The 26,949-nt window shown below is 46.9% G+C and overlaps 1 protein-coding gene across 8 annotated transcripts in view; it reads left to right on the top strand.

The window, feature by feature from the left end:
- Positions 1-14,063: 14,063 nt before the first annotated feature.
- Positions 14,064-26,949, top strand: part of TNFRSF14 (TNF receptor superfamily member 14) — a 102,573-nt gene continuing 89,687 nt past the window's right edge. For 2 of the 8 annotated variants that reach the window (XR_015877772.1, XM_088468183.1), the window contains exons 1-3: positions 14,064-14,292; positions 18,754-18,835; positions 24,854-24,982. Coding sequence is in view for 7 of the 8 variants with exons in the window: in XM_088468183.1 (XP_088324309.1) it covers positions 14,263-14,292; positions 18,754-18,835; positions 24,854-24,982 (241 nt within the window). In the remaining variant the exon portion in view is untranslated. Of the gene's footprint in view, positions 14,293-14,571; positions 14,666-18,753; positions 18,836-21,345; positions 21,510-24,646; positions 24,727-24,853; positions 24,983-26,949 lie in introns of those variants that run through there. The other 6 variants (XM_088468184.1, XM_088468185.1, XM_088468187.1 and 3 more) reach the window with 6 other exon arrangements.

The raw sequence follows: 26,949 nt of genomic DNA, 5'->3' as shown, positions 1-26,949 counted from the left end.
GGATGGGGCACTACTGGGGACTATAACTGGGGGGGGATACTACTGGGGGCACTGCATCAGGATGGGGAACCTCTGTTGGGACTACTACTGGGGGGGTAAACTACTACTGGGGGCACTATATAAGGGGCTTACTACTAGGGGACCACTACTGGGGGAACTAAATAGGGAGGACCACTACAGGGGGCACTGTATAGGGGGGGATCACTACTGAGGGCCTGCATAAGGGGGACCACTACTGGGGGACCTGCATGGGGGGGGCTACTGCTGGGGGCACTATATAAGGGGCTTACTACTAGGGGTACTGCACTGGGGGGACAACTACTGGGGGTACTAAATAGGGAGGACCACTACAGGGGGCACTGTATAGGGGGGGATCACTACTGAGGGCCTGCATAAGGGGGACCACTACTGGGGGACCTGTATGGGGGGGCTACTGCTGGGGGCACTATATAAGGGGCTTACTACTAGGGGTACTGCACTGGGGGGACCACTACTGGGGGCACTAAATAGGGAGGACCACTAGAGGGGGCACTGTATAAGGGGCACTGGATAGGGGGGATCACTGTTGGGGGCCTGCATAAGGGGGACTACTACTGGGGGCACTGCATGCGGGGGGACCACTGCTGGGGGCACTGCATGCGAGGGGCACTACTGCTGGGGGCACTATATAAAGGGCACTGCATAGGGGGTACCACTACTGGGGGCACTGCATAGGGAAGCCTACTACTGGGGGCACTATATAAAGGGCACTGCATAAGGGAGGTACCACTACTGGGGGCACTGCATTGGGGGGACTGCTACTGGGGGCACTGCATAAGGGGGACCACTACTGGGGGCACTTCATAGGGGGGGGGGGCACTACATGGGGCACTGCATAAGGGAGACCACTACTGGGGATACTGAATAAGGGGAACTAATGAGGGGCTGCATATGGGGGACCACAACTGGGGACATTGCATACTGGGGGTACTGTATAAGGGTCACTACTGGAGTTAAGGTGCATATGGAAAGGAATGTTCAGAGTGGCGATAAAGGGGTGTGTCATGTTGACACGCCCCATTTTTAAGTGACCATGCCCACTACATGGGGGGGTGCTCCATTTTAACATTTGCCCTGGGCTCCAAATACCCTAGTTACACCACTAGCTGATTGGCTGGCACCTTATCACCGTTCACTTTATCTCCTAATACAGCTCAGTAAATAGACCCCATAGCATAGTGTCTTAATTCCGCTAGCCATTCTGCAGCACCATAGACTCATTCAGGACTGCAACAACCAAATAATCTGCCACCAATGCTGCGTCTATGGTGCTGCAGAATGGCCAGCGGAATTAAGACACTATGCTATGGGGTCTATTTACTGAGCTGTAACATGTCATGCAGATACTTGGATTTGTGAAGCCGCAGGTGGGCGTCTCAATACATCTTCCGACAGATGCGTAATTTGTATATTTTCACATCGTAGCTGCGTAAACATACTCAGCAACGGTGCCATTAGTGTATAACTCTGAATTAGGCCCTATGTCAATATTATTATATGATATTATAGACATGGTGAATTTTAACATAATATACCGAACCCACAACATGTTCCCTTCATAACTATTGCAGTGCTGTCCCTCTTGTTACTTATCATCCTACCCTTGTCATCTCCCTTCATCATTATAATCCTAAATTGTAAAAACTCATCCTAAATTATCATTGACCCCCTTATGCAGAATTACCCCTCTCATCCTCAGTCGTCATTACTTCCTGCATTAGTCATAACTAGCCCCTCCGTCCTGTAGCCTTATTAACCCCTCCAGTAAGCATAATTATTATTATTCCTCGTCCAGTGACTTGCCATCCTATAATTAACCGCATCCTTTTATTATTAACCCCACACTCAGTATTGTGCTGGTCCTCTGGAATTTTCTTTCTCCTCTGAGTAAATGCAGAGTGGGGTACGACAACATTTATTCACTTTTACATAAAAACAAGGCCTGCAAAGGTCACACTCGTCTGTGCTTTTAATCTGCCACTGATTGACGTCGGATTCTACCAGAAAGGGGATTTAGATAGAAAGAGTACGCTGGACATCACCGTCGGAGTTCTATTGACAAACAAATCCGATAGTAAATACTGTATTTTTATAGCAATCAGACAATTCTTAATGAATGTATCCTTGAGTTACTCTGAGGCAGTGCTTCTGGGTCAGCAGGGCTAGGATGGATCACGGTTACTGATGATCATTGCGACGTGGAGGACGGCCTGGCCTACAGTACATCACGGATCTTGTCTGCTGTGTAGGTTAGGGTGTGGTGGTGGGAGGAGGCTATGTGATGTCACGTGGCATAATGTTACACGGTGCTAGGGAGGTGATGCAGCACATCTGTATTTGATACCCTGCCTGGACAGGGATTCAGTATGATTTACCGCCGAAGCCCCCCTTGCCCGCCGCCTAAACCTAAGTCCCCCGGGGGTGCCTAACCCTCCCTTCCCTTAGCCTAAACCTAACCTCCCGGGGGGGTGCCTAACCCTAAGTCCCCCAATGGAACCCTAAACCTAACCCTCCCCCCTCATGGCTGTCCGCGCCCGTCTTACCTTCTATTGGTAAGCCAGGTGTCGGTCTCCCGGGGTAGGGAAAATGACAGGCGTCGGAATTTCGACGCCTGTCATTTAACCCTTGCCGGGATTATAAAGTCGGGAAGCTGGCGGTCGGGATTCCGTCCATCGGCTTCCCGACTGTTTCCCCTGGACAGGCAACCAGGGCAGTATTTGTAGTGACAGCCGGCGGGGTATTAGTGGCAGGGGCTTCGGGCGGCCAATTGCTGTCCTGCTGTAGACAAGAAAATAAATTTCCTGTCACCAGCAGCACAGCAATCCTGTGGGCCTATTTTTACATGGGGGCTTGGAGCTGCAGTTTCACCTGCCCCATTCTTAATCTGGCCCTGGGAGTGGGAGCAAATAGTAAGTGTGGATGAAAGGCAAAGCGGATGGGTCAAGTTGAGAGATATTTTTACTTCAACACAAAAGAAGAGATACAGTATTATCAATGGTTTTGCACGTTAGCTAAAGTATTTTATCTCCGATTCAGAACAGTAGTGTCAGGGAGTAGCAGTAGTAAAAGAATGGTGAGGTAAAGTAGGCTAGCGCTGTATTGTAGGGATGAAGGTCTGCTAGGGAAAGACCAGTAGGAAAGGTATTACCCTAATCAATGTGGGAGAGTATGAAGCCTGGGGCCAGATTAAGAGTCACAAGGGCCTGGGGCTACAAATGTTCAAGGGCTGGCCTACTGTTTGAAGCTGAGGAGAGACCAGTGATGTGTGGGTGTGGCCAGTGTCATGTGGGCATATACATCTTTACAGTATCAGCCCCACTGTCTCTCTAAATATGTTAAAGTATCAAAAATGTCACAATTTGGTGCGGAAAACAGAAATAGAATTTTAACACTTATGATTTATGGCCTACCGTGTGTCCAACTGGTGGCCTTTCATTATCATCCCATCATGATGGGATCCGGTCAATATCCCGGCATGCGGGATGCCGGCGCTTAGAATGCTGGCGCTGGAATCCCGACACCTGTCAGAATCCCAGCATCGACATCCTGATGGTAAGTACTGCAGTTAGGGGGAGGGTTAGGGGTTAAGGTTAGGCACTAAGGGGGGACGGTTAGGTTTAGGAAGGGGGAGGTTTAGGCACTAAGGGGGGAGAATTGGTTCAGGCACCGGGGAGGGAGGGTTTGGATACTGACCAACAAACCGTCATGATGATATGCCTATATTTCTGTGGAGGCCTGGAGCTGTAGACCCATCCGTCCCAGTCTTAATTTGGCCCTGACAAAGGCATTACCTAAAGATTTTGCATAGCTCCCAACTGTCCTGAAAATTGGCGGGACAGTCCCGCTATTCATGTCCCACCCACAGGCTGCAGTGTGCCGCGGTGGGGGGAAGTTGGGAGAGAGCACTCTCACCGCTGCGCACAGCATCGCTTCACTGCAAGGGGAGAGCTTGGCGGCAGCCCAGCATCTCGGGGAGTGCTGGGCTCACCCCCTGAGTGATGTAATGGGATGGGGGGCTGACATAAGACCACGCCCCTTTACATATAGGACACGCCCTTTTTTGGACGCACATGCCTTTGCTGCCGAATATCCTGGCTGCTAAATCACCAATATTGGGAAGAATGGTTTTGCAGCGTCTTTTGTGAGATATGCATTTTCTGAAGAATGTACAGATGTGTCCTCGTACACTGTGGCTTCAGTCGAGCCAATCTCGGCATGCCAGGTACCAGGTCTTGACCATTGCGACCATCATCATGGCCGCTCGCAATAGCTGTGGGTGGTAACCCACAGCTATGCGAGCGGCCAAGCGGCCGCAACTAAAAAAACCTGCGCCCGCCCTGATTCAGAGCGAGCGCTCGCTTTTTGCGAGCGCCTCTGAATCAGGCCCTTTGAGTGGTGTTTCACTGGGTCTGTGATGCAAATAATACACAAAATTGAAATAAAAGTATAGTTCGCTGCACCTCTCGGAGCAGCTCAGTCGCGCTGTATGGCATATTTAGGCTAGAGGGTAAATTTACTAAGATTCAAGTTTGGTCGAGATGACAATCTAGGGTGAGTTTAGGCATGTTTTTCATCCCGCAAATTTACTAAAGAAAAATTACGTAGGTTCCCCCCCTAAAAGACATAACCAGCCCTGGTTCCTACAATTACGGGGAAAAAAACCTATAGGGTTCCCCATAATTTAGGAACCAGTCCTGGTTTTAAATAATCCATATATGGCATTAATATTGCCATGCTGCTGGTACCATGTATGATATGGGTAAAACCGAGCGCGGGCATATTTCTTTTCTGTTTTGTTTCAAAATTTTGCCTTGTGCTATCATGGCAGCTTTCAATGTGCTAGGCATATATGCTAGTGTTAGGGACCTGCAGAAAAATGGGGTCCCTTGATGCTGGGCTGCAGGCTTAAATGCTTTGATCAAATCATGACAAAACCCCCTTATTTTATTTGCCTCACACACATAAATTTGCAGTATATTATTGTTAGCGCCGATAGCAAAAGTTTTTCTGTTTTGTATACATATATGGCATTAATATTGCCATGCTGCTGGTACCATGTATGATATGGGTAAAACCGAGCGCGGGCATATTTCTTTTCTGTTAGGTGTAAGTATATGTTGTCACATACAGATGATTGCTACACGTGGGTCCCAGCCAATGAGCGGCCTCTACATGTAAAGCGGCCGCTGATTCGCTGGCAGGTCCGGCTTCTGACAGTTCACATGTGGGGTGCCCCGTCAGAAGCTGGGTAGCCATCTATGTGATAACACATAGGCGGCAACAGTCTGCTGTGCTTGGGACTTACTGGGGATGCTACGGAGACCAGCGGAGGTGAGTATATGATCTTTGTTCACAGGTACTCATTGGAATTCTACTGGAGAAGGGGACAGAACAGCTGGCAGCAGGTAGGTATGTGTGAGGTAGGTGTATGGAATAAAGTTATACTTTAGATGGTGTGTGTACTGTGTTTCTTTAACTATTTATTTTACAGTGGGGAAACTGGTGCCGGTCACCTGCTGGCACTTGTAGTTCCACAAGTGTCAAAGGGCAGGCATGCTGACACCTGTAATTCTTTTTATACAATACTATTACCCCCATACCCATCGCTCCAGAGGTGCGGGGAAGAGCCTTGGGCTTCAGCCTAAGCCTGGGGTGTCGGGAGAGGGGGGACCTCTTCTTGGGGGGTTCCCCACCTCTCTTGAGATCATGGCTTGGGGTGTGAATGCTTTAGCTGGGGAGACCAGGTGATAGGGTCTCCTGGCTGTGGCATTACACCCGATCGGTTTGGGTCAGGTGCTCATTTTAAATATAGGGGGACCACTACGAATGTTTTTCCCCCCTTAATTAAAACCAGGACTGATCCTGTAGCCAGGTACTGGTTCCTAAATTATGGGGGAACCCTACACCTTTTTTTCCCCAGTAATTTTAGAAACCAGGACTGGCTGAGCAGCCCATGGCTGGTTATGCTTTTGGGGGGGAACCCTACATAATTTTTTTTAAAAGATTTACCCCTTTTTTACAGGTAGACCACACAAGCAGCCTTCACATATCTCACTGATATGTGCAGGCTGCTTGTTCGGGAGAGTTTGACATAGAGAAAACTCAGCAATCTCAGGTGAGTAATCTTATCTAAACTTGCTAATCGGGGGAGATATCGCGATCTGCTTCACCTAGGCTAAACTCACTTCTTAGTAAATATGAGAGTTTAAAAATGGGAAACTCACCCACAGTGTGAGATGCCACACACTGGAACTGGGGAATGTGGCTGAGGCTGCCACACTAGTGTTGGGGAATGTGGCTGAGATTGCCACACTGGGGCTGGGGAATGTGGCTGAGACTGCCACACTGGGGCTGGGGAATGTGGCTGAGACTGCCACACTGGGGCTGGGGAATGTGGCTGAGACTGCCATACTGGGGCTGGGGGAATGGGACTGATAGACACACACTGGGTCTGGTGAAATGAGGCTGAGACACACTGGGCCTGGGGATGGAGAGACACAGTGGGTGCTTGGGATGGAGAGGCAGTGGGTCCTTGGGATGGAGAGACGCAGTGGGTCCTTGGGATGGAGAGACGCAGGGGGCCCTTGGAATGGAGAGACGCAGGGGCCCTAGGGATGGAGAGACGCAGGGGGCCCTGGGGATGGAGAGACGCAGGGGACCCTGGGGATGGAGAGAAACATAATGGGGTCCTGGAGAGAGACATAAGGGAGCCTGGAGAGAGGCAGGCGGTCCTGGAGATGAAGAGACACAGGTAGCCCGGAGAGCCACAGAGGGCCTAGAGAAGCACAGGGGGGCTTGGGGATGGAGACGTAGGGGGGTCTGAAGTAACACAGGGGGGCCTGGAGAGAGTCAGAAATAGTTTCATCAGGGAAATTCAAATTTTGCCCTGCACAAAAATTTCTGTTACTAAACATTATCTGGTAATGATGGTGACATTGGTTATATTTCTAAACAGGCTTCTTCCAGACAGTGTGATCTCCTACATGAATAGTGAATACTGGCTGAAGACGCTGTGCAGTGAGGCTCAAATTCTTCAGAGGTTCCACCATATAGGTAAGAAAACACTTTCAAACTGACTGGCCTGTATCCGGGGCTGGTCTGACCATTAAGCATGTTACACGGGCATGTAAGGCACCAGGCACCCTGAAGGGTGCAGACTCGAGTATAATATCCCGCCCGTCCGCCTTAGCTCTGGCGAGGGAGGGTAATGGGAAGGTGGAGGGAGGCGCACAAAAATGTGCAGCTTCCCAGCGGTAATAAGGTCTGTCCATCCCTGCCTGTACCTAGTGCAGAGGGATGGGGGCCCCAAAAAAAGTGTATCGTTCACCAAAATTTATGTTGCTGACCCTGTTCGCCTCAGTGGCTTGCAAAAGCCCCTCCAGGCCCTAAGAGGAGGGAGTATACTGCCCTCCTCCACAGTGCCCACCCCCTCAACAGACCCGCCCCCATTAGGGCTGCTTCCAGAAATTTTCCGGGCTGGTTTCCCATCCCAATCCGCCCCTGAATGACTCTAGGGGAGATATACTAAGCCTTGAAGAGAGATAAAGTACCAACCAATCAGCTCCTAACACTTTACAGGCTGTGTTTAAAGAATGACAGGAGCTGATTGGTTGTCACTTCAATATGATGAATGTCGATATGGTCAGGACGTGATTCAGCAAGGATAGCTATTGCGATTACGCACGCAATCAGCTGATTGTTGCGTTCTACGCAAGCATCGCAGCGCACCTGCACGAACACTCCACTGCGATCGGGACTACGCAGGCCCATTGCAGAGTGATTGACAGGAAGTGCCGTTTGGGGGTGGTGACGGGGGTATGGTCGGCAAAATGCAGGTATGCGAGTGTGCATTTCAACGCCATTGCAGCGGCATGCACAAATGAGCCACTGCGATGCCACAGGCAACTTGGGCTTCCACTGTGTGCACTGAGGTTAGCAATTTCTGAGTAAGGTCAGACCTTGTGCAAATATGTGTGAGGCTGCGATGGTACTCAATGTTACCAATGGTTTTGCAGTCTTGCTAAGTATTACAGATGTGTGTAAGGTGAGGTGGGCGTCTTATGCGAGGCTGCGCATGGCATAGCGATTGCAATCATTAACATATCTTCGCAGACAGCATGCGTAATCGCTATTGCAAACGCAATAGCAATCCTTGCTGAATCGGGCCCAATGTTAACATTCTCATTTTGACATTATGAATATTGACATGATGAATTCTACAAAACAAACCCAACCCTGTATAATGCTACATACAGAATGCACAGACATGTACCTACAGCTTGGATCCCATCATTTTTGGCAGCAAACACATAATTTCCCTGGTTTACACAAGCCAGAGATCAAGTTGCAACGCACTCAAAATATTTAATGTCACAACATCTATGTTAATGAAGCCTAAAATATGTGATCATTGTAGTTTTACTTAACTTCCCTCACAATTATATAATTGTAGACTGCATGTAGCGTATCTATGTCAGGGTTGCATTGGCGTATCTATAATGGGTGCAGGCTGTGCGGTGCCCCCTACTTACCTCTCGGGAGACCAGCGTCGGTACTGCAGTAGCAGCGCTGATCACCAGGAAAATGGCACGGCGGCCATTTTCCCAGTGATCTGCGCATGCGCAGTTGATGTGTCCTGGTAAAAAAACGCGGGCGCCATGTTACCGTGGACCTGCACATGTGCAGTAAACCGCCCATGCAGGATTGTGCGCATGAATTACATGCAACTAATGTTATACTCAAAATGCTAAGATCACTTTATAATAACAAGTATTTTTGGATGGCATTGGTAGTTACTATACTCTATAAATGTCCCATCAAGATCGATGGGATCCGGTCACATGGTCACATATCCACATTCATAATGTTGACATGGTTCAACACGTCGACATCTCAGAATATACTCAGAATGCCATCATGTCCACAGTGTCGACATTTGAAACATCAGCAAGTGAAATGTCGACATTCTCAGAACACCAACAGTAAGGGTTAGGCGCTGCCTGGGCGGTTACGGTCAGTTTAGGAGATAATACATACCAGAACCATGGCTTGTCAGACGTCTACGCTGGAAACGATGCACATGTGACCACTGGGACCCAAAAGAAGATGCTCGAACCGCTGCAGCCGCTGGGACTAGGTAAGTGACCACTGGGCCACCAGGGACATTAGGTCGACATTCTATCATGTCAACATGTCACCCGTGTAAACATGATGAATGTTGAATGTTGACATGGTCACTGATCATGTTGACACACTCCATGTCGGCATTTCGACCATATGAATATTCTCATGTTGCCCATCGTCATGATTAATGATGGGGATGTAGTCAGCATCCCAGCGTACGGGATGCCGACGGTCAATATACCTGCACCTTAAACCCGACCATTGGCACCCCGAAGGTAAGTATTGGGGGTTAGGTTTAGGGTGCGGGGAGGGGGAAGTTAGGTTTAGGCACCGGGGAGGGAGGGTTAGGGGTAAGGGTTAGTGTTAGGTTACATACGTAAAGCTATCGGGATATCGCTGTCGGTATTCTGACCAGCGGGTTCCCAACCGCCGGGATCCCATATGTTGACCTAACATACCACACCCAGTTGGATTGAGCAGACATTGGCATATATTTAAGCGAAAGACAGATTGTCAGACACTCTGTGGCACATGTGCTGCGGCCGAATTCATTAATACTGAAGCGACCACTTGCAGCATCCTTACAGAGGTGCAGTTCCATCTCAGTGCATTTTTAGATGCACCATCGCAGCACCATTGGATGCACCATCGAAACTTGCACCAGGCCTATGGCATGAGCAGTTTCTCCATCCAAGTATGGCCCCATGTGTAAGCATTTGTAAGTCTTTCGACGCAGTCACACGCATACATCTGTTTAGCCACCCAGGCACGCCCACTGAATTCCACAGACCGTGCCTCCGATTCTGTTCTGTGTCTCTGAGCGCTAACAATCCCGATGCTTGCACTGTATGACTGGGACATTATACGCCCATGAGACAGACAATTTTTGCGTGCACTTCTAGCCGCCTCCCAGTCACCGCCCAGGAAAGCCCATATATTTTCCTCCCCATTACTAATACCATCTGGCTTGACCACAACACCTTTGTACATTCGCTCTGTAATGCACGCGCCTTAGATTTAGAATATATTTGCCCAAGCGCAGCTACAAAAAAATTGTTTTACAACATGAACATTGGCATTGCGTGCAGATTGCATGCAACACGGATTAAGGCCTCATATGCCCTATATATAGCTCCCTGGATCATATACAGATATCCTTATTGGCACCTTGGTAGAGTGAAGTGAAGCACAACTGGTGATATCAGACACGCTCATTGCAGATAAGTCTTAAAATATTGTTGTTAAACTAACTGGCAATTGTTATAGTCTGATAATAACAGTGGGATTGATTTAGGGTTGTACGCAAGTACGTCTTGTGGGCTTGATACAGAGATAGACGCAATGCCGATCTTTACGCCGTCTGAGCGATTATCAGTAATCTGCATGTGCGTCTGAGTCGCACTGTGCATGCGTCATTTAATTTTCATTGTCGCTTGTAGAGAGTATTCTTTTTGCAAAGTGATTCACAGAGAGGGACAGTTTGTGGACGGCAACGGGGAGATGGCGACTAAAATGCAGGGGTGTCGCAACCGTTTTGGGGCTGTGTCTCTGCCTGCAACTGCGATCCCATTTGCAGTGAAAATGGCTCCGGCACCTCAGTTCTCGCGCCCATTCTGTGCGACCATTGGGTTACTCAGAAAGCTGATAATCGACTGATCTGTGACCGAGCTGTGTATTTGTATGCAGTCGCTTCGATTTGCGAATCCTCTGGTGGACATCTCAATACAAATCCAGCCAGCTGCGACACTTGCATATATTCACAGTAACTGTGTACAAATTCACACCTGCAGCGGCATTAGCATACGTCTCTGAGCAAGGCTATGTGGGCGGGTATTCTGAGTTTTAGCACTGTGCATGCTCCATATTCCACGGCATGCAACATACTTGCCGAAATGTTGTCTTCTTCCTCCAGGAGGGGATCGGCCAGGTGGAAGGTGTGATGGGCATGGCAAATCCAGGTGGGAGGTGTGTGTGGGGGGTCATGGTGTTGCAATTACATCATTATAGCCCTGCCCTTGCTATATGAAGCCACAATTTTTCTTCCTTGTAGAATGGAGGTGGAGCCACTTTGACATGATTCAACATGAATCACGTCATCAAGCTGCCCAGATCACCCACTTAACTGGGCAAGTGGGCGGCAGCGAGGGGCTTGCGGGAGACTTGTCCACTCTTCACGGAGTTCGTAGAGCTACCCAATATTCAAGAGTCTCCCGGGAGTTCCGGGATATATGTACTTATGAACTTTGACAATCTATGTGCCAAACAGAGTTGTATACAACTTGGTTGCATGTCCTCTTGCAGCTGAACGCATGTAACCCGGTGGCAAGAAACCGTTTGCACATAGGCTAACTGTTCTAAGGCGTGACTTGGGTGTATAGGTGGAATTGTGGGCTATGCTGAGTTCCGCATATTAAGAGATTTATTGATTTCAGACGGAGCTCTTGCCCGATGTCTGGTATAAGGATGTGCTGATTGTGACAACGTCTACTTCCCCAACAGGATGGATACAGGCAGTGTGGTAACATAGACACGTAACCTCTGCACATTTATTTCTGTGGATGCAATGTTGCTGACTTACGTGCAATTTGGACATCGAATTTAACTGATATAAATCAAGAAGGAGCATAAAGTATAGGGGTCAATCCAAATAGGTGTGAGCTGGGTCCTACAAGCCGGTCTCACGGCAAACTCACACTGCAAATTTCATTTGGAATCCAAATCCAAACTTGCTTTATTTTTCAAAGGAAATGTTCATTTTTTTTTGTGCGCTCCCGCGGATCGTCAGTCGCATCGTCAGGTCAGCCCTACATGCAGCTCAATCTGACAATGCGACTGATGAATCCATGCAGCAGGATGTAGCAGGGGCTGACATATCGGGCAGTCGGGCCCCAATACAATAATAATAATAATATTATATTGGCCCGTCGGCAGGGGGGTTGTCAGTCGCAGCGCTGGATACACACATCGTTTATTGTGTACCTAGCTTAAGTTTAAAATATGAACCAATATGGGATTGACATCTCTGTATTTAATACAGAGGAAAAAAATCAGCATAATAATATCCATCTTCTATGGAATTTATATTATTTTCACGCATGCGCAGTTGGGGGGGGGGGGGGGAGTACAAATGAGCAGTTGGAAAAAAAAATAAACGTCACGCATGCGCAGTGACGCATTCCTGGGGAACAAGTAAGTAGATTCCTGCCAGTATCGCTATTATAGGATTGATCCTGTTGGTACATCACACCTCCAGGATGGATCTGAAATCATGATATTTCGGTGATTAAGATCTAACTTTCTGAAAGATCGTGGCTTCGCTTTCCACGCTTTGGGCACGGTAGCTCGCTTTGCTTACCGCAGGTTACTATTTCCACTTTATGGGCCCTATTTACTACAATCTGCATTTAAAATGCGGTTGTAGTGTGATATTTTCGCCTAAATTCTCATTGCGAATTTAGGAAATATCATAGGGATTTATCAAAAATCCCTTGCAGGGACAGAGCTTGCGATAAAGCTCTGTCCCTGCGAATCCCCTCCGCAGTCTTATCACTGGATGTTTTCACAAAAAAATACAGTGAGAAGGTACCCGCACATGTGGCAACTGGCGCCCCGGCTGCCTGTTAGAGCAGAGCAGGAGTCCGGGAACCGGGGGAGACCCTGGATAACGCCATTTCGAGGTGGCGTTATTTTCACAGGGCTTCCCGCAATATTTTTTCACATTTTGGGCTCTATTTATTAACATTATTTTTCTTTTCACATTATTTTAGTTTCACCTACAGTTACTATAGGGCAATTGGAGTAGAATTCGTAAAATTCTACTCCAACCCCTAAGTATCACTTATTTTTAGTAAGCAGATCGCATTTTCCATAATTGTAACGGGAAATGTGATCCGAGTTACTAAAAATAAATTGTAAAAAAATATTGGAGAAAGCCCTGTGATAATAACGCCACCTGGAGGTGGCGTTATCCAAGGTCTCCCCCAGTTACTGGACTCCTGCCCTGCTCTAACGGGGAGAGCAGAGCTGGCCCCAGCGATCAGCTGTGTGGTCTAAACACACGCTGATATAGTGTAAAAAAGTAAAAAAAGATTTACTTACCTTACTCCAGGGACCGGTGGTCGGGGCTCCGGGTGATATCCTCCTTCCGGTCAGCTGGTCTCCCATGCTGCACTGCGGCCCGGTCATCAGGTGATCAGGTCCCAGTGCAGTATGGGATAACACCTGACCGGAGGACATGGAAGACATCACCGGAGCCCGGATCATGCAGGTAAGTGTAATTAAGGGAGAGGGGGGGTCGCGGGCTCCCGGGGGTTTGCGATCGCGGGGCTTAACGACGGGGGGGGTAGCAGTAACGGTCGGCGCATGCGTGGGGCACTGGTCACGGCATTTTTTGGCAAAAATACCGTAAGTGTGCGGAGGGGATTCGCAGGGACAGAGCTTTATCGCAAGCTCTGTCCCTGCAAAGGATTTGTAGTGAGTCCCTGTGATATTTCCTGAATTCGCAATGCGAATTCAGTCGGTAATATCACACTACAATCTGCATTACCAATGTGGATTGCAGTAAATAGAGCCCTTTATATTTAGTAACTGTGGCCAGATCACATTTCCCATTACAATTATGGGAAATGCGATCTGCTTACTAAAAATATGTGATCATTAGGGTTTGGAGTAGAATTTTACGAATTCTACTCCAATTGCCCTTTAGTAAATTGATGTGAAACTAAAATAATGTGAAAAAGATGTGAAAACACCCTTTATCACTTTATTTTAGTAAATATAATGTTAATAAATAGAGCCCTATGGCTAGTAACTACAGGGTCCTGGAGCTGAAGGGGATCTGGCCGCAATGTAAATAAAAGAGAAAGTGAAACTAAGCAGATAGAGGACACAACGTAGTACAGCAACGTAGTACAGCAGTTAGTACTTTGAATCTGGGGCGAGGCAGGATCCTTTCCTGTTCGAGTTGGTGTATTATTCATGACCGTCCTGCGTGTGCGGGGCCTGGAGCAGAACATTATGCTTTTATAGACATATCATTATGGAATATAGTCACCAGTGACGTCAGCATGAGGGAATTTACGGACATGGATTAGCGCCGAGATGAATTTCTTGATCAGAAGTTTGTACTGGGTAAGTTTCCTCTGTATACGGGGTCAGGCCGTGCAGTGTAGTGAAAGTAAATGTTTATATGGTTACACATTGTGCTGCTATGATATTAGGCGTACTGTAGCAGGAGGGTATACACATAAGGGCGGGTCTACCCTCTGGGCCAGGCACGCCATATTTACCTTGTGCCCCGCGGCTCAGCATTCCAGGATTCGGGTTGTTTCCATAATCATGTGTCATCTGTTGTCGTGTTACATGGTCTGTGGCCTGGTCATCATCACATGACCATGGTATCCTACTTACAGAGCCTGCCATTTCCTACTCCCTATATTTACAATACATTTGAGAGAGATGACCGCTGTAATACAAGTTTCTTCAGCAGAAGTACAATGCAAAGGTACACTGACTACAGGGGGAGATGGAAGAAGCTCTGGGAAGTGATAAAGTGGAGAGTGATAAACGACCAACCAATCAGCTCCCAACTGTCATTTGTCAAACACAGCCTGTAAAATGACAGTTAGGAGCTGATTGGTTGGTCGTTTATCACTCTGCACTTTATCACTTTCCAGAGCTTCATACATCTGCCCCATGGGGAGTTAACGTCTCTGTGTGCCCCTCTGTCACTAATCTGGGTAAAAAAGGCAAAAGGGTGACCGGTCCGATAGGAGATATGACGCCATGCCTCGCGTCACGTATCGCTGTGCTTAATTTGCGACATTATACTAATTTCTTTGACAAAAGTACTCATCTGGTGTGCCTGGTGCCGGTGAGCGACTTTGTATGCGGCTGCGATGTAAATAAAAGGCAAAATTTAGAAAGAAGTTGCAAATTGCTATTTGAGAGGGAGAGTTTATTTTGTGGCAAGTATCTTGTGCCATATGGTTGCAAAAATGCTAGGTGACTGAAGACACAGCTGTATATAAAACAGTGGTAATTTTTGTATCAATTTGCAGAACACTTGTGCACATTTATGGCATGCTTGGTGCTATTGGTATACCCAGCATAATACCTACAAGTACACAAGATTTAGCAGGAGGCTAAAAAGAAGACATTCCTTTTATGGGGCACTCATTTGTCTATAAGCCATGGCGTATTAGGATGTAAAGGTAATTAAATACTGTGAACTGAAATGTGAGCTCAGTGGGGTCTATTCAGCAACGGTGACGATGTTGCCCAGAAAATTATCGGGCAACATCGTCACGAGTTTTTATCAACTATGACAATTTATTGCTGCTATTCAAATATTGTGTGCAGGGACAGCGGTTGCGGTACACACTGTCCCTGCGATGTCACAAAGGGATTGTTTTCGGGATTCTGAAAACAATCCCTTCTGTTTGTTCCTCTGCTCATGCTCAGTCTTGCGCTCCGGAATAGTCTCCGTCCCTGCTTGCGGTGACCTCCGACGGATAAGTACAGCTCCAGCCTGTCCGAACTGATAGACATGTGTATACAGGCTTTATACTAGCCTTTATACATGTATATTTATGTTCTTTTATATTTAACATTTATATATAAATGTTAAATATAATAGCACATAAATATACATGTATAAAGCCTCTATACACATGTCAATCAAATTCGGCAGGTTTAACAGGCTCTAAAGTGACTTACCTGTCACTGATCACCGGGAAGCAGGGACGGAGACTGGACGGGCTTACAAAATGCAGCAGGGGCTTATGGGAAAATCTCCCTCTGTCCTTGCAGTTTTTGGGATATTTAAGTATTTTCCTCATATAACGCCATTCTGAAATGGCTTTATATAAAGGAAATATTTTTCAAGTGATTTAACGCTTTTTGCTTTGCTGAATAGCAAAAAGCGTTAAAGCACTGTAGAGATGGCTGATCCCTACAGTGCGGTACTTAGTGGGATGGGAATTAATGGAGAACATAATTGCGTTATCTCCACTATCCCATTGCTGAATAGGGGATTTACATAAAAAATACGAAAATCATAGTTTCCGTATTTTTTATGTAGAAAAATTACTGCTGAATAGACCCCAGTATGATTATCCATTGCCATGCTCGCAAGTGAAAATATATGTTTAAACATCAATAGCCTTATATTTATGCAGTAAAGATAATATCTAGGTTTTGAATTATTTAGCACCAAAATATGGACTTTTGTTTATTTTGATATGAATATGAAATTGATGCTCTAAAAAGGATTTATCCTTAATTACCGATTTGCTCCTATGTCGTTAGGTACAAATGAGTATCTATTTGCGATAACTATATTCGCCATTATTCCATTTAATATTTGTTTTATTTATAATTGATATGTTTTTGTTCTGAGGGCAGACTCGCCGTCTTTTTTTTTTTTTTTTTTTTATGTTTGAGTCTGAAAATTAAACCCTTTGTATTTTAAACAGAATTAATAAAGGTTATATTCTAGTATTAATTACCTTTGCATCCTAATACGCCATAGATTATAGACAAATGAGTGCCCCATAAAAGGAATTTCTTCTTTTTTTGCCTTCTGCTAAATCTTGTGTACTTGTAGGTATTTGCTTACATTATTTCAGGGAGCACCGCCAACTACATTATGTACTCAGATTAAATAACAAATATTTGATTGAAAAGTTGGTTCAAGATATATTTTCAAATTTTAGTCTTGTGCGGGATCACCTCTAACACATTGAATACCCAGCATAATACCAGAGTGTGGTGATAGACAATGGTCATAGACAAGGTCTATGCACTAAGTCTTGGAGAGAGATGAATTGGATAGAGATGAAGTACCAACCAGCTACTAACAGTCACTTTACAGGCCGTGTTTGAAAAATGACAGGAGCTGATTAGTTGGTTTTATCGGTTTGTTTACTAACTCTTGGATGATGATAAAGTGGACGGTGATAAAGTACCAGCCAACCAGCTCCTAACTATCATAATTCAAACACTGCCTATGACCTGGCAGTTAGGAGCTGATTGGCTGGTACTTTTATCTCCGTTCATTTTCTCTCCATCCAAGCTTAGTACATAGACCCCTTAGTGCAGCAGATCTATGGCTGGCAGGTACCAGCTACGGGGGGTGACAGGCAGGTCTGCGCTCACATCAGGATGCCCACAGCAGCCACAGATCCCGCCACACACCACATGCATGGGCACAGTATAACGCACACAGCTGTGCCAGCTCACCTAGGTCATTATGTGGAAGGGATGGGCTGATTCTATAACACAGCAATCACCCAACTAAGCAGCTGGCTCAGCCATAAGAGACTCTCACTGCTTCACACAAGACTGTCCTCTGCTCAGCAGCCATCCTATGCCCCCCGCACCCCTTGCTACCTCGCATGGTGGCAGTGAGGCAGTTCCTCCCACAGCGCAGTCATGAAGATAGGATGAAAGGAGAAAAAGAAAGCTCTTTTTGTGGGGCACTCTTAATCAAGATAAAACTTAACTTTTATAATGGACTTGCAATGACAGACAATCAAAACCTATATCATATCCCCACTAAAACAGCATACCCTCAGCCTTCCCAACCCTTGGGCCACCGTGTCCCAGGGGTGGGAAAAGTTGCGGTGACTGGTCACCGCTGGGTGAATAGATGCCATGTGCACTCGCACAGCATATAATCACAGTGAGGGGAGAGCTTGGGGGAATCCCTGCACCTCTGTAAGTGCAATGCACGCACCCAAGCGTGACAAATTGGAGGACACATTTCTCCCAACTAGCCACGCCCCCTTTCCGGGAGAGCACACGCCTTTGACGCCCATAGAGACTCCTGGCCGCCCAGCGCCTTGCGGTTCCCGCAGGCTAGCAGGAACACTAAGTCATCATTATTAGTGTGCAATTTCCACCAGGGTTGAAACATTCCCAAGGCAAACCCCATCAGGCAGCTATGTTTTCAACTATTCACCAGCCATTTTGTCAGCAACTCGCAACTACACTCCCACACTGCACTTAATGTACTTTGGCTGCACACTCACTTGCCGTGACTACACACCCATTCCATTCCCTGTTCCAACTCCCTAGTCAGACTCTGGCTGGGTACACACTACACAATGTATGTACCCAGTGATGGGATGACGTTATGGAACGATAATAATAGACATTTCGGAGCAGAGAAAGCTAAACATTGATGCACTTGGGAACCATTTAGTAAAGCCATCTTGCTATTGGTTGCATTGGCTACTCTACTTTCAGTGAACTTTTGTGAGCTGTGTCGTTGGGTTCACAAGATGGCACACAATGATGTGCTTACTGTGCAAGTTCTAATAGCATGGTACCCAAAGGTAGTCCCTACTCTCCCTGTGGCCAAGACCGTGCAAATTGTGGCCTTTGTAATAAGATTAAAAACAAAATTGCCTTTATTCCATTTATGCAGAATACACTGTAACTAGCTTCAGTGTCTACGATTCCAATGTGTGATTTATTTAAAAATGATTTTATTTTTCTAAGAGTACCAGCTGTAGAATTATTTAAAATGTACTGTATGTTCAATAATTGGGTGTTTGCATGTTTTTATTATGTTATTTTTTTTGTCAGACAACTTACACAACTATAGTTTTGTGCTGTAATCCTGGAGAATATTCAGTCAATAATGTATGCTGTCCTATGTGTCCACCAGGTAAGTAAGAATAACACTATATATGTGGATTGCAATCCCTTTTGTACAGTCTATTACAGGTTGAGTTTCCCATATCTGAAATACTTGGGACCAGGGGTATTTTGGATATCTGATTTTTCTGTATTTTGAAATATTTGCATACCACAATTAAATATATTGGGAATAGGACCCAAATCTAAACACAGAATGCATTTATGTTTCATATACACCTTATACACAAAGCCTGAAGGTAATTTTATACAATATTTTAAATAAAATTGTGCAAGAAAATTGTGTACATTGAACCATCAGAAAGCAAAGTTGTCACTATCTCAGTCATGCTAAAACAATTCCGTATTTCGGAATATTTGGATATGGGAGACTCAACTGTACAATCATTAAGAAGCTTGCAGATGGCTTAGACCATTACTGGTACCTATTATAACAAGTGAAGTATGTGCGTTTTTGTTAGATTGCGAAGGAAAATTGCATTAGCTTTTAATTTAACGGCACAATTTTTAAATTTTAAGTTTTAAGTGTTACAAGATCACTGACATGGAATAAGTGATCTAAAAACTGTGTTTTACATCCCAAAGCCTAACTGTCCTGTTGTAAACTAGGAAGATTGTTATACTATATAATGCATAACACACTACCTATCACTGTAAGCACTATTATAAGTAATTGTGGAATTCTATGATCAACTAAAAAGCACATAGATTCTGGCAGTATTTAATATTAGACAAAGCCGAGTGCTGGACAGAGCATACTAAAAAAAACAGGCTCATACAAGGTACACAACTTGGAGACGTACCAACATAAGGGCGTGAGGAATCTGTATGTAAAAGAGTTTACAACATAGATGGCAAAGAGCAGCTAAAATATGAGCAGCAGGTGTGGCTCATAGCATAGGGTATGACAGTAGTGGGGGTGTGCCACTATGAGTAGTACAGTATATGTAGATGTGTGTCTGGCATGCCCTCACAGAGGGCGGGATGTATCAAGCATCACATTTTGGGTGCGATGCACTCCGCCATCGATCACATGCATAGCGGTGTTAGTAATGCTGTATGCATGCAGATTTAAGCAAAGTACAGCTTTGTCGATAAGAGCTGTCCTTAGCGGTGTGGGGACGGCCAAATTTATGACCGGAGAGTCCTTCTGCGCATGTGTGGGTTCGGCCCGTGCATGCTTCGGCCCGTGCATGCAGAGACTGCTGGGGACCCTGAGAAGGATCCTATTTAATCATCTCGGGGAAGTCTCCGAAAAGAAGTACATAGGCTTCTATTAGGCAGCGTCATCTATTGATGGTGTTGTCTATCGGGTCCAAGCTCCGGGACATTTTGCTTTCCGGAGCTTGGTGCATATGGGAGATGCGGTCAAAGTTTGACAAAATTTTTCCAGTTGATGCATCCCAGACAGGAACTGAAATCAGACACTGGTGGGAAGAGTCAGGGTGATATCAGCTGTCATGACTGGAATGTACCGGGTACAGAGTATTATTACTCCTTCACATTTGCCCTCAGTCTTTACTAGCACCAATCTACATGAGGAAATATGTTTACCGGTTAAATAAATGTCATACAGTAATGGACAGGCTTTTCACTTTTAACACCACCAGGCAACCGTGTGAAGACACAAAATAGTTGAATGCATTTATGCTGAAGTTGATAGAAAAAATTTGAAAAAAGCTGATCATCTCAACCGGGCACTCTTACATGCTCATCACCTTATCCAGGCTGTTGAGCAAGTTATCAATGATATGTCTGAGGCTAAGGATTTCAGTGCCCCTGATTCTAAATATGGATTTCAACAAATTTCATCCAGGGTAACTACCATGATGTGCAAAGGCTAGTAACAGCAGAGTCCAGGTTCTAGCACTTTGTTATACTTTAAAGGGACATTGGGCCTGATTCAGCAAGGATCGCAGTTGCTAATACGCACGCAATCGGCAGATTGTCGTGTACTGCGCATACGTAAGCATCCAAGTGCGCGTGTATCAACCAGCCACTGCGATCGGGACTGTGATCGCAGAGGCTACGCAGACCCATCGCAGAGTGATTGACAGGAAGTGCCATTTGACAGGGGGGGGGTGGTTGGCCGAACACAGGCGTGCCAGTGCATTCGCACACCGTTTCAGGGGTGTGCATAAATTATACACTGCAAAGCCATACGCAGTGTGAGGTCCCATAGCGTGCATGGCTGTTAGCAATTTCTAAGTAAGGTCAGGGCTTGTGCAACTGTTGCGTATGGGCCCTATGTTACTCGATTGTACCGATAGTTTTGCTATTCTGCTAAGTATTTCTGATGCGTGTATGGTAAAGTGGGCGTCCTTATGTAGTGCCGAGTTTGCATTGCGATCGCAGTTGAACTATGTGCGTACGCAATATTGCGATTCTTAGTGAATCAGGCCCATTGTTTTCTGAACTGCCATAGTAAGCATGGAAACCAGGTGAGTTAATATGTTGTGCTTGTTCTTTCTTTGTGTGTTTTAATAATTCTCTTCCGCCAATAAGCATTTTCTCTTTTTAGAATTTCTACCTGCAACACTACTTTGTATAGACTGAACCAAGAAAGGAGACCCCCTCTGGTCAGATTCTCTCATGAGAAGATGCAACATCTTGGCCCATAAATACATATACTTCCCCACAGAAATTGTGACTGACTTAGTGTGTTTAGTATAGGTTTCAGGATGGTATGTACAAGCTAATAAATTTAAAGTCTTTTAAATGACATTGCATTACCACCTAAACTAGCAAACCAGAGATCACTACTTGAAAAATGAAAGGTGTGGTTGGGAGCGGTCAATCTCAGTGAGTGCAGATTCTGATTAGTCACCCCCCACCTAGACCCCCAACTCCTCCCTCTCCCTTCTCCACTCCTCATTGTTACAGAACTCTAGTTTTCAGCAGGGGCTGTCAGATCCAGGGGGACACAGGCTTTACCCTGGGTATAGGTTGGTGATTTGGAGTCCGGGCACCACACGGTTAAACTTGTTGAGCACAGCCCAGACTCCCCCCTATACCCCCCGCCCCCAGTTTAGTGTTGGTGCCTGCAGCTGTAAGGCACAAAGTGCAAACAGCTTCATAGGTTGTTCTTCTATTTTATTTGTTTTATCTTTACTTATTTTTACTGAGTAAGCAGGGCCAGGCGTCCTATAGGACACCCGCACTGCTGCTCCATCCCCCCTCTGCCGCCGCACTGGCGAATGGGTCAGTGTCCTCGGCCGCAGCACCAGACACAACAGGGAGCTGCAAGCCGCAGCCAGTGCAGTGGGGACAACGTAAGGCGGCTCCCTGCTTGTCGCGTGGTTGCAGGTGCTGGCAGGGGGGGCCATGTCTTCTACGCATCTCCTCTAGACCACAAGGGCACTTTTAAGCAGCGGGGCACTGCGGTAGTGATGCCAATTGCCCTGGCGTCCATGTCAGAAATGGGCTCTCCCCGTTGGCTCCTCCCCCATCCCTGTGCGCTTTCCCTCATTAGAGGCACTCCGTCCCAGCATCACTCCTCTTCCTCTCTCCCCTCCTCACAGACGCTGAGCAACCATTTCTAGGTGCCTGCTGGTGCAGCTTGTCTGTCGAGAGTGCAGGCTCCTGTCTCCCCATGTTCCTCGCCCTCAGTGGTCCGGTTATACATTTAGCTCCTTCCCCCCTCTTGGGCTGGTTTGTTGAGCATTTATTGCATTGAATGTGTATGTGTGTTTGACTATTTAATGTACTTTGCTATAGTCGCAGTCATTAACACTATGCTCAATGCCCGTAAGCCCTCTTCAGCTAGGATTTACCATCGGGTTTGGAAGACTTTGACTGGTGTTCGGCTAGGAATCTTAACCCCAGTTCATTCCGTCTCTCTCTCAAGTTCTCTTCTTTTTGCAGGCGTGGCTGGATTTGGGCCCCCACCTTGATTCACTAAAAGTGAAAGTTTCAGCTCTTTCAGTCCTCTTTCAGAGGCAGATTGCGCTGTTGCCTGATGTTCGGACCTTTTTTTTTTTTTTCAAGGTGTCCTCTACGTACAACCCCTGTTTGTACCGCCAGTGGCTCCTTGAAATTTGTCTCTGGTTCTAAGGGCCCTTCAGTCTTTGCTTTTTGAGCCCTTGGACACTGTAGACATTTGTTGGCTTACCTGGGAGACTGTCTTCCTCCTTGCCATAGCTTCTGCCCGACAGGTGTTGGACTTGAGGTCATTGTCTTGTCGCTCTCGGTTTCTAATCTTTCACCAGGACAGAGCTGTCCTTCGAACACGACTAGGCTATTTTCTTAAAGTTGTTTTTAAGTTCCACATCAATCAGGAGTTTATGGTTCATTCTTTACTCACCGACAGAGGCCTCTTTGGATGTCGTGTGATCTCTCCGGATTTACGTGGACAGAACAAAGGACTTGCGTAGGACAGATTCTCTCTTTGTCCTGTATTATTTCCACAAACGGGGCTGGCAGGCTACTAAGCAGTCCCTGGCCAGATAGATCTGTTTGCCTATCCACCAAGCTGATGTGGCGGCTGATATTCTAGCACCGGCTGTGGTAAGGGCTCATTCAACCCAGTCGGTGGGAACTTTGTGGGCAGTGCGACGTGGTGCTTCTGTGGAGCAGCTGTGTAATAGGTTTCTAAAGTTTTATTCTTTTGACACCTTTGCCTCCCCTAATGTGGTTTTTGGGCAAAGAGTTCTCAGCGCAGCCCAGGAGCGTCCCCTCCCTTAGGGGAATATCTTTTGGATGTCCCAGCATAAAGCCTGTGTTCCCTAAGAAGAAAAAAGGAGATTTATGTGCTTACCTGTTAAATCCTTTTCTTCGATTCCATAGGGGATACAGGGCGCCAACCCTGACTCACCGGACTTGCTGGGCTTTGCTCTGCTTCCGGTTCTCCTGTTCACATTTCTTGTGTGTATGGACCTTAGTGTTTGCCGGTCTTCCTTCTCCTCCTTCTCGCCCCTGGCTTCAGGCTTGTTAACTAAACTGAGGTGCCGGTGGCTGGGGGCGGGGTATAGGGGTGGAGTCTGGGCTGTGCTCAACAAGATAAACCACGTGGTGCCCAGACTCCAACCTCCTCCAAGCCTGTCTCCCCTATGGAACCGAAGAAAATTATTTAGCTGGTAAGCACGTAAATCTCCTTTTTTTTTTTTTTTTTTTTTATGGCAAGACTGGAGAGTGCTGCTTAAAATCCAGCAACTTATCTTAAGAAGATTATCTTAAATATACTGTGTTTTTTTTTTTTTAGTTGTTTAACAATATGAAAAGTTATTACAGTCACATGAATGCTGAGTCAAATACAAATACATTTCACCATATAATTGTTGCTGATTAGGGCCATAACTAGGGGTGTGCGAGCAGTGCCGCCACACAGAGCGCAGGGCCCTGTGGGCGACACCATGTCTGCACCCTGCAGCCACTAGCGGTACAGCAGAGCCGCCACGGAATGTCCAAGGGCACCCTGCAGCCTGTGGAGCAAGGACACTCCGGGCAGTGCTCTACTTACTGGAGCGCGTGGCCCCGCCCAGTAGACATGACGTCACATATTTTAGGGGAGAGGGGACGGCAAAGGTTGCCATGGATACCTGTTACGGCATGGTTGCTGATTTACAAAGCACCAGCACTTCCAGCAGGATGGGAACCCTGCTCAGTATAAGCTTACCAGCTATATAATAACAATAATACATACAATTCAAGCAGTCGATCTGAAATGGTAATTTTTTGTTATCTTTGGATGGGCAGCCTTTACATTTCCTTAAGTATATTCTCTCTCTCTTTCTCTCTTTTTTTTTTCTCTTTCTCTCTTTTTCTCTCTCTTTTTTTTTCTCTTTCTCTCTCGGAAAAAAAAAACATCCTTGTTCTACTTTAGGTTAGGAAGATCTCGATTTATTATTTGGAAGTCTCCAGATTTAAGAGCATACTTTGGATGGTTTATGATTCATCTATCAGGTGTGTGTGACCAAAAATGTGTAGATTTTCTGTGAATATCGAGATATGTTATAGGGTTCAAAGAGAAAGTTTGCATTGAAGATACGGAAAACTCTTCCATACTATTTTATCTTTTATTTTTCCCTAGGTCAAGTTGTGAGAGTCCATTGCACAGACCAAACAAGCAGCACTGTATGTATACCTTGTGTTGCAGGGACATATATGAACCATCCCAATGGCATCACTGAGTGTTTAAGATGTAAAGATTGTGATAACGGCAAGTAATCTGTGTTTTTGTACTTAACAATAGGCAATAGAGATTTATTGTGACAGGCAAGTTAAAATTGATAATTTTGAATGTAGCCCTTCCAGATTCCTTCTCTCATCGCAATGATGGTGCCAACTGAAGTTTAACACAAGCTTAACTAGAACCTCATTAAATGTGGTTGGAGATTTATTCATTTTTGCTACATCAGCATCTCTGTAACTACATCTTCTTGACTTCTGGAGAACTCGAATGACCACAGGCCTAAATCATGGAAGCAGTTAAAACAGGCATGTAAGGATTAAGGACACCTAGGAGTCTATTTCTACTTCAGGGTCCATAGGGTATCCACAGGATACCTTGGGGTATAGGTGTGACGTCAGTCGCAGGGCACCAAAGAGTTAAGCTTTCAGCCTCCCAGGATGCACTAGGTCCCCCTCCTATACCCCGCCCCCGGGCCAAGGCACCTCAGTTTAGTTTGGTGCCCGGCCGGAGTCGGGTGCACCTGTTGGAGTGGGGGCTAGAAGAGCCCCTGAAGCTTATTCTTCATGCAGCTGTGGCTGCACAACTGGATGAACAGCATGGACAGTCAGTCCTGACGTCCATGCTGTCTTCCCTACACCCCGCCGGTACCAGAACGCCGGTACTGATCCGGGGATGCTGGTGGGCGTCTGGGGTCACAGCTAGCGGTGACCCCAGATGCTCCGGATCATGGCCGGATTCAAGGGGGACAGAGGTAAGCAGCGGGGTCCCGCGGTGGGTCCCCGCTGATCACATGGTCCTAAGTCCCCAGGCAGGGGGCTCCCTGGGGACTGGCTGCAGCGTGGAGCCAGGCGACCAACCTGCGCTTCCACTACCCCCTGGGACAGCGGACCGCAGCAGAGCGGTAGCGCTGCGGCGTCCCAGGGGTTAAATGCATGCCAGGGGAGCGCGCCTTCCCTGTCTCACAGCCGGCGCCTCCCCCGCTGCACACAGCCCTCTCTGCATGCTGCCGACTGGTCCTGTGGCAGCGCTCCTCCCCCAGGCCAGCCTCCTCTCTGCTCCTCGGCGGCCATCTTCTCCAGAACGCATGGTGAACGCTGCTGGAAGCGCTGGACGGAAGCATCGTGGTCTGGGTCCCCCCGCATACCTCTCCTCCGCTGTGGTCAGGTCTGTGTATGCAGCGCTGTGTCCTACCAGGCCCTGTGTCTGTGTAGTTGAGTGATCAGCGCTGTTAGTGCAGGAATTGTTATTTTTCTGCATTGTATGTGACTGTGCTAGCGCTGCTGCCTGTAATCTTTTCTTCTCTAAACTGTCAGCTTTATTACTGTCCCTGTTCTTTCTGCTAAAGCCCTTGCGGTGCGGTGCTGCAGGGTGGTCTCTCGCCTATTTAATACTTAATTGGTGAGAGAGGTCACATACGTGGTGCCATCATGTCTGAAAGTGATTTTCCCCTCCGGCTACAGTGTACCACGTGCAAAGTACCGTTAGCGGAGGGGGAGGGTAGCGCGGAGGGCCTTTGCCGGCAGTGTTTGTCCATGGCGCGGCCTATTACGGTTACAGCACCGGTACAGGAGCCGCCCTGGGCTTGTTTCGCTCAGGCGTTAACAGCTTTAGTGGGCCAGTTAGCTCCGCAGCCCGCGTTTACTCCGATGGGTTTGTCCCAGCAGTCTGTGGTGTCGTCACCCATGCAGGGGTTCCCACGACAATTGGTGGTACCCCACAGTCTCCCTATTTCCCCGCTCCCGGGTTCTCAGGAGCCAGCGTGGGTTAACTCCCTGACGAGTTCTGTACAGCACTTGTCGGATGTGTTGCAGGGGGAGTCTGTGATGCGGTCTCATAAAAGGCCGGTGGCGTCTCTGTCCGCTCCTTATGAGGATGACGAAGGGACGTCTGATGATGGGGAGATTCTAGATCCTTACGATCAGGAACCTCTCCATACTAAGGACGCTGATGCTAAGTCCAAAGTATATATTCCTGGACTTATTCGGGCGGTCCGC

This window comes from Taudactylus pleione, unplaced genomic scaffold (genome assembly GCF_031769625.1).
Source record: "Taudactylus pleione unplaced genomic scaffold, aTauple2 ptg000082l, whole genome shotgun sequence".
NCBI classification, from domain to species: Eukaryota; Metazoa; Chordata; class Amphibia; order Anura; family Myobatrachidae; genus Taudactylus; species Taudactylus pleione.
Note: the sequence above shows the minus strand (reverse complement) of the source record. Positions and strands in the feature narration are given on the sequence as shown.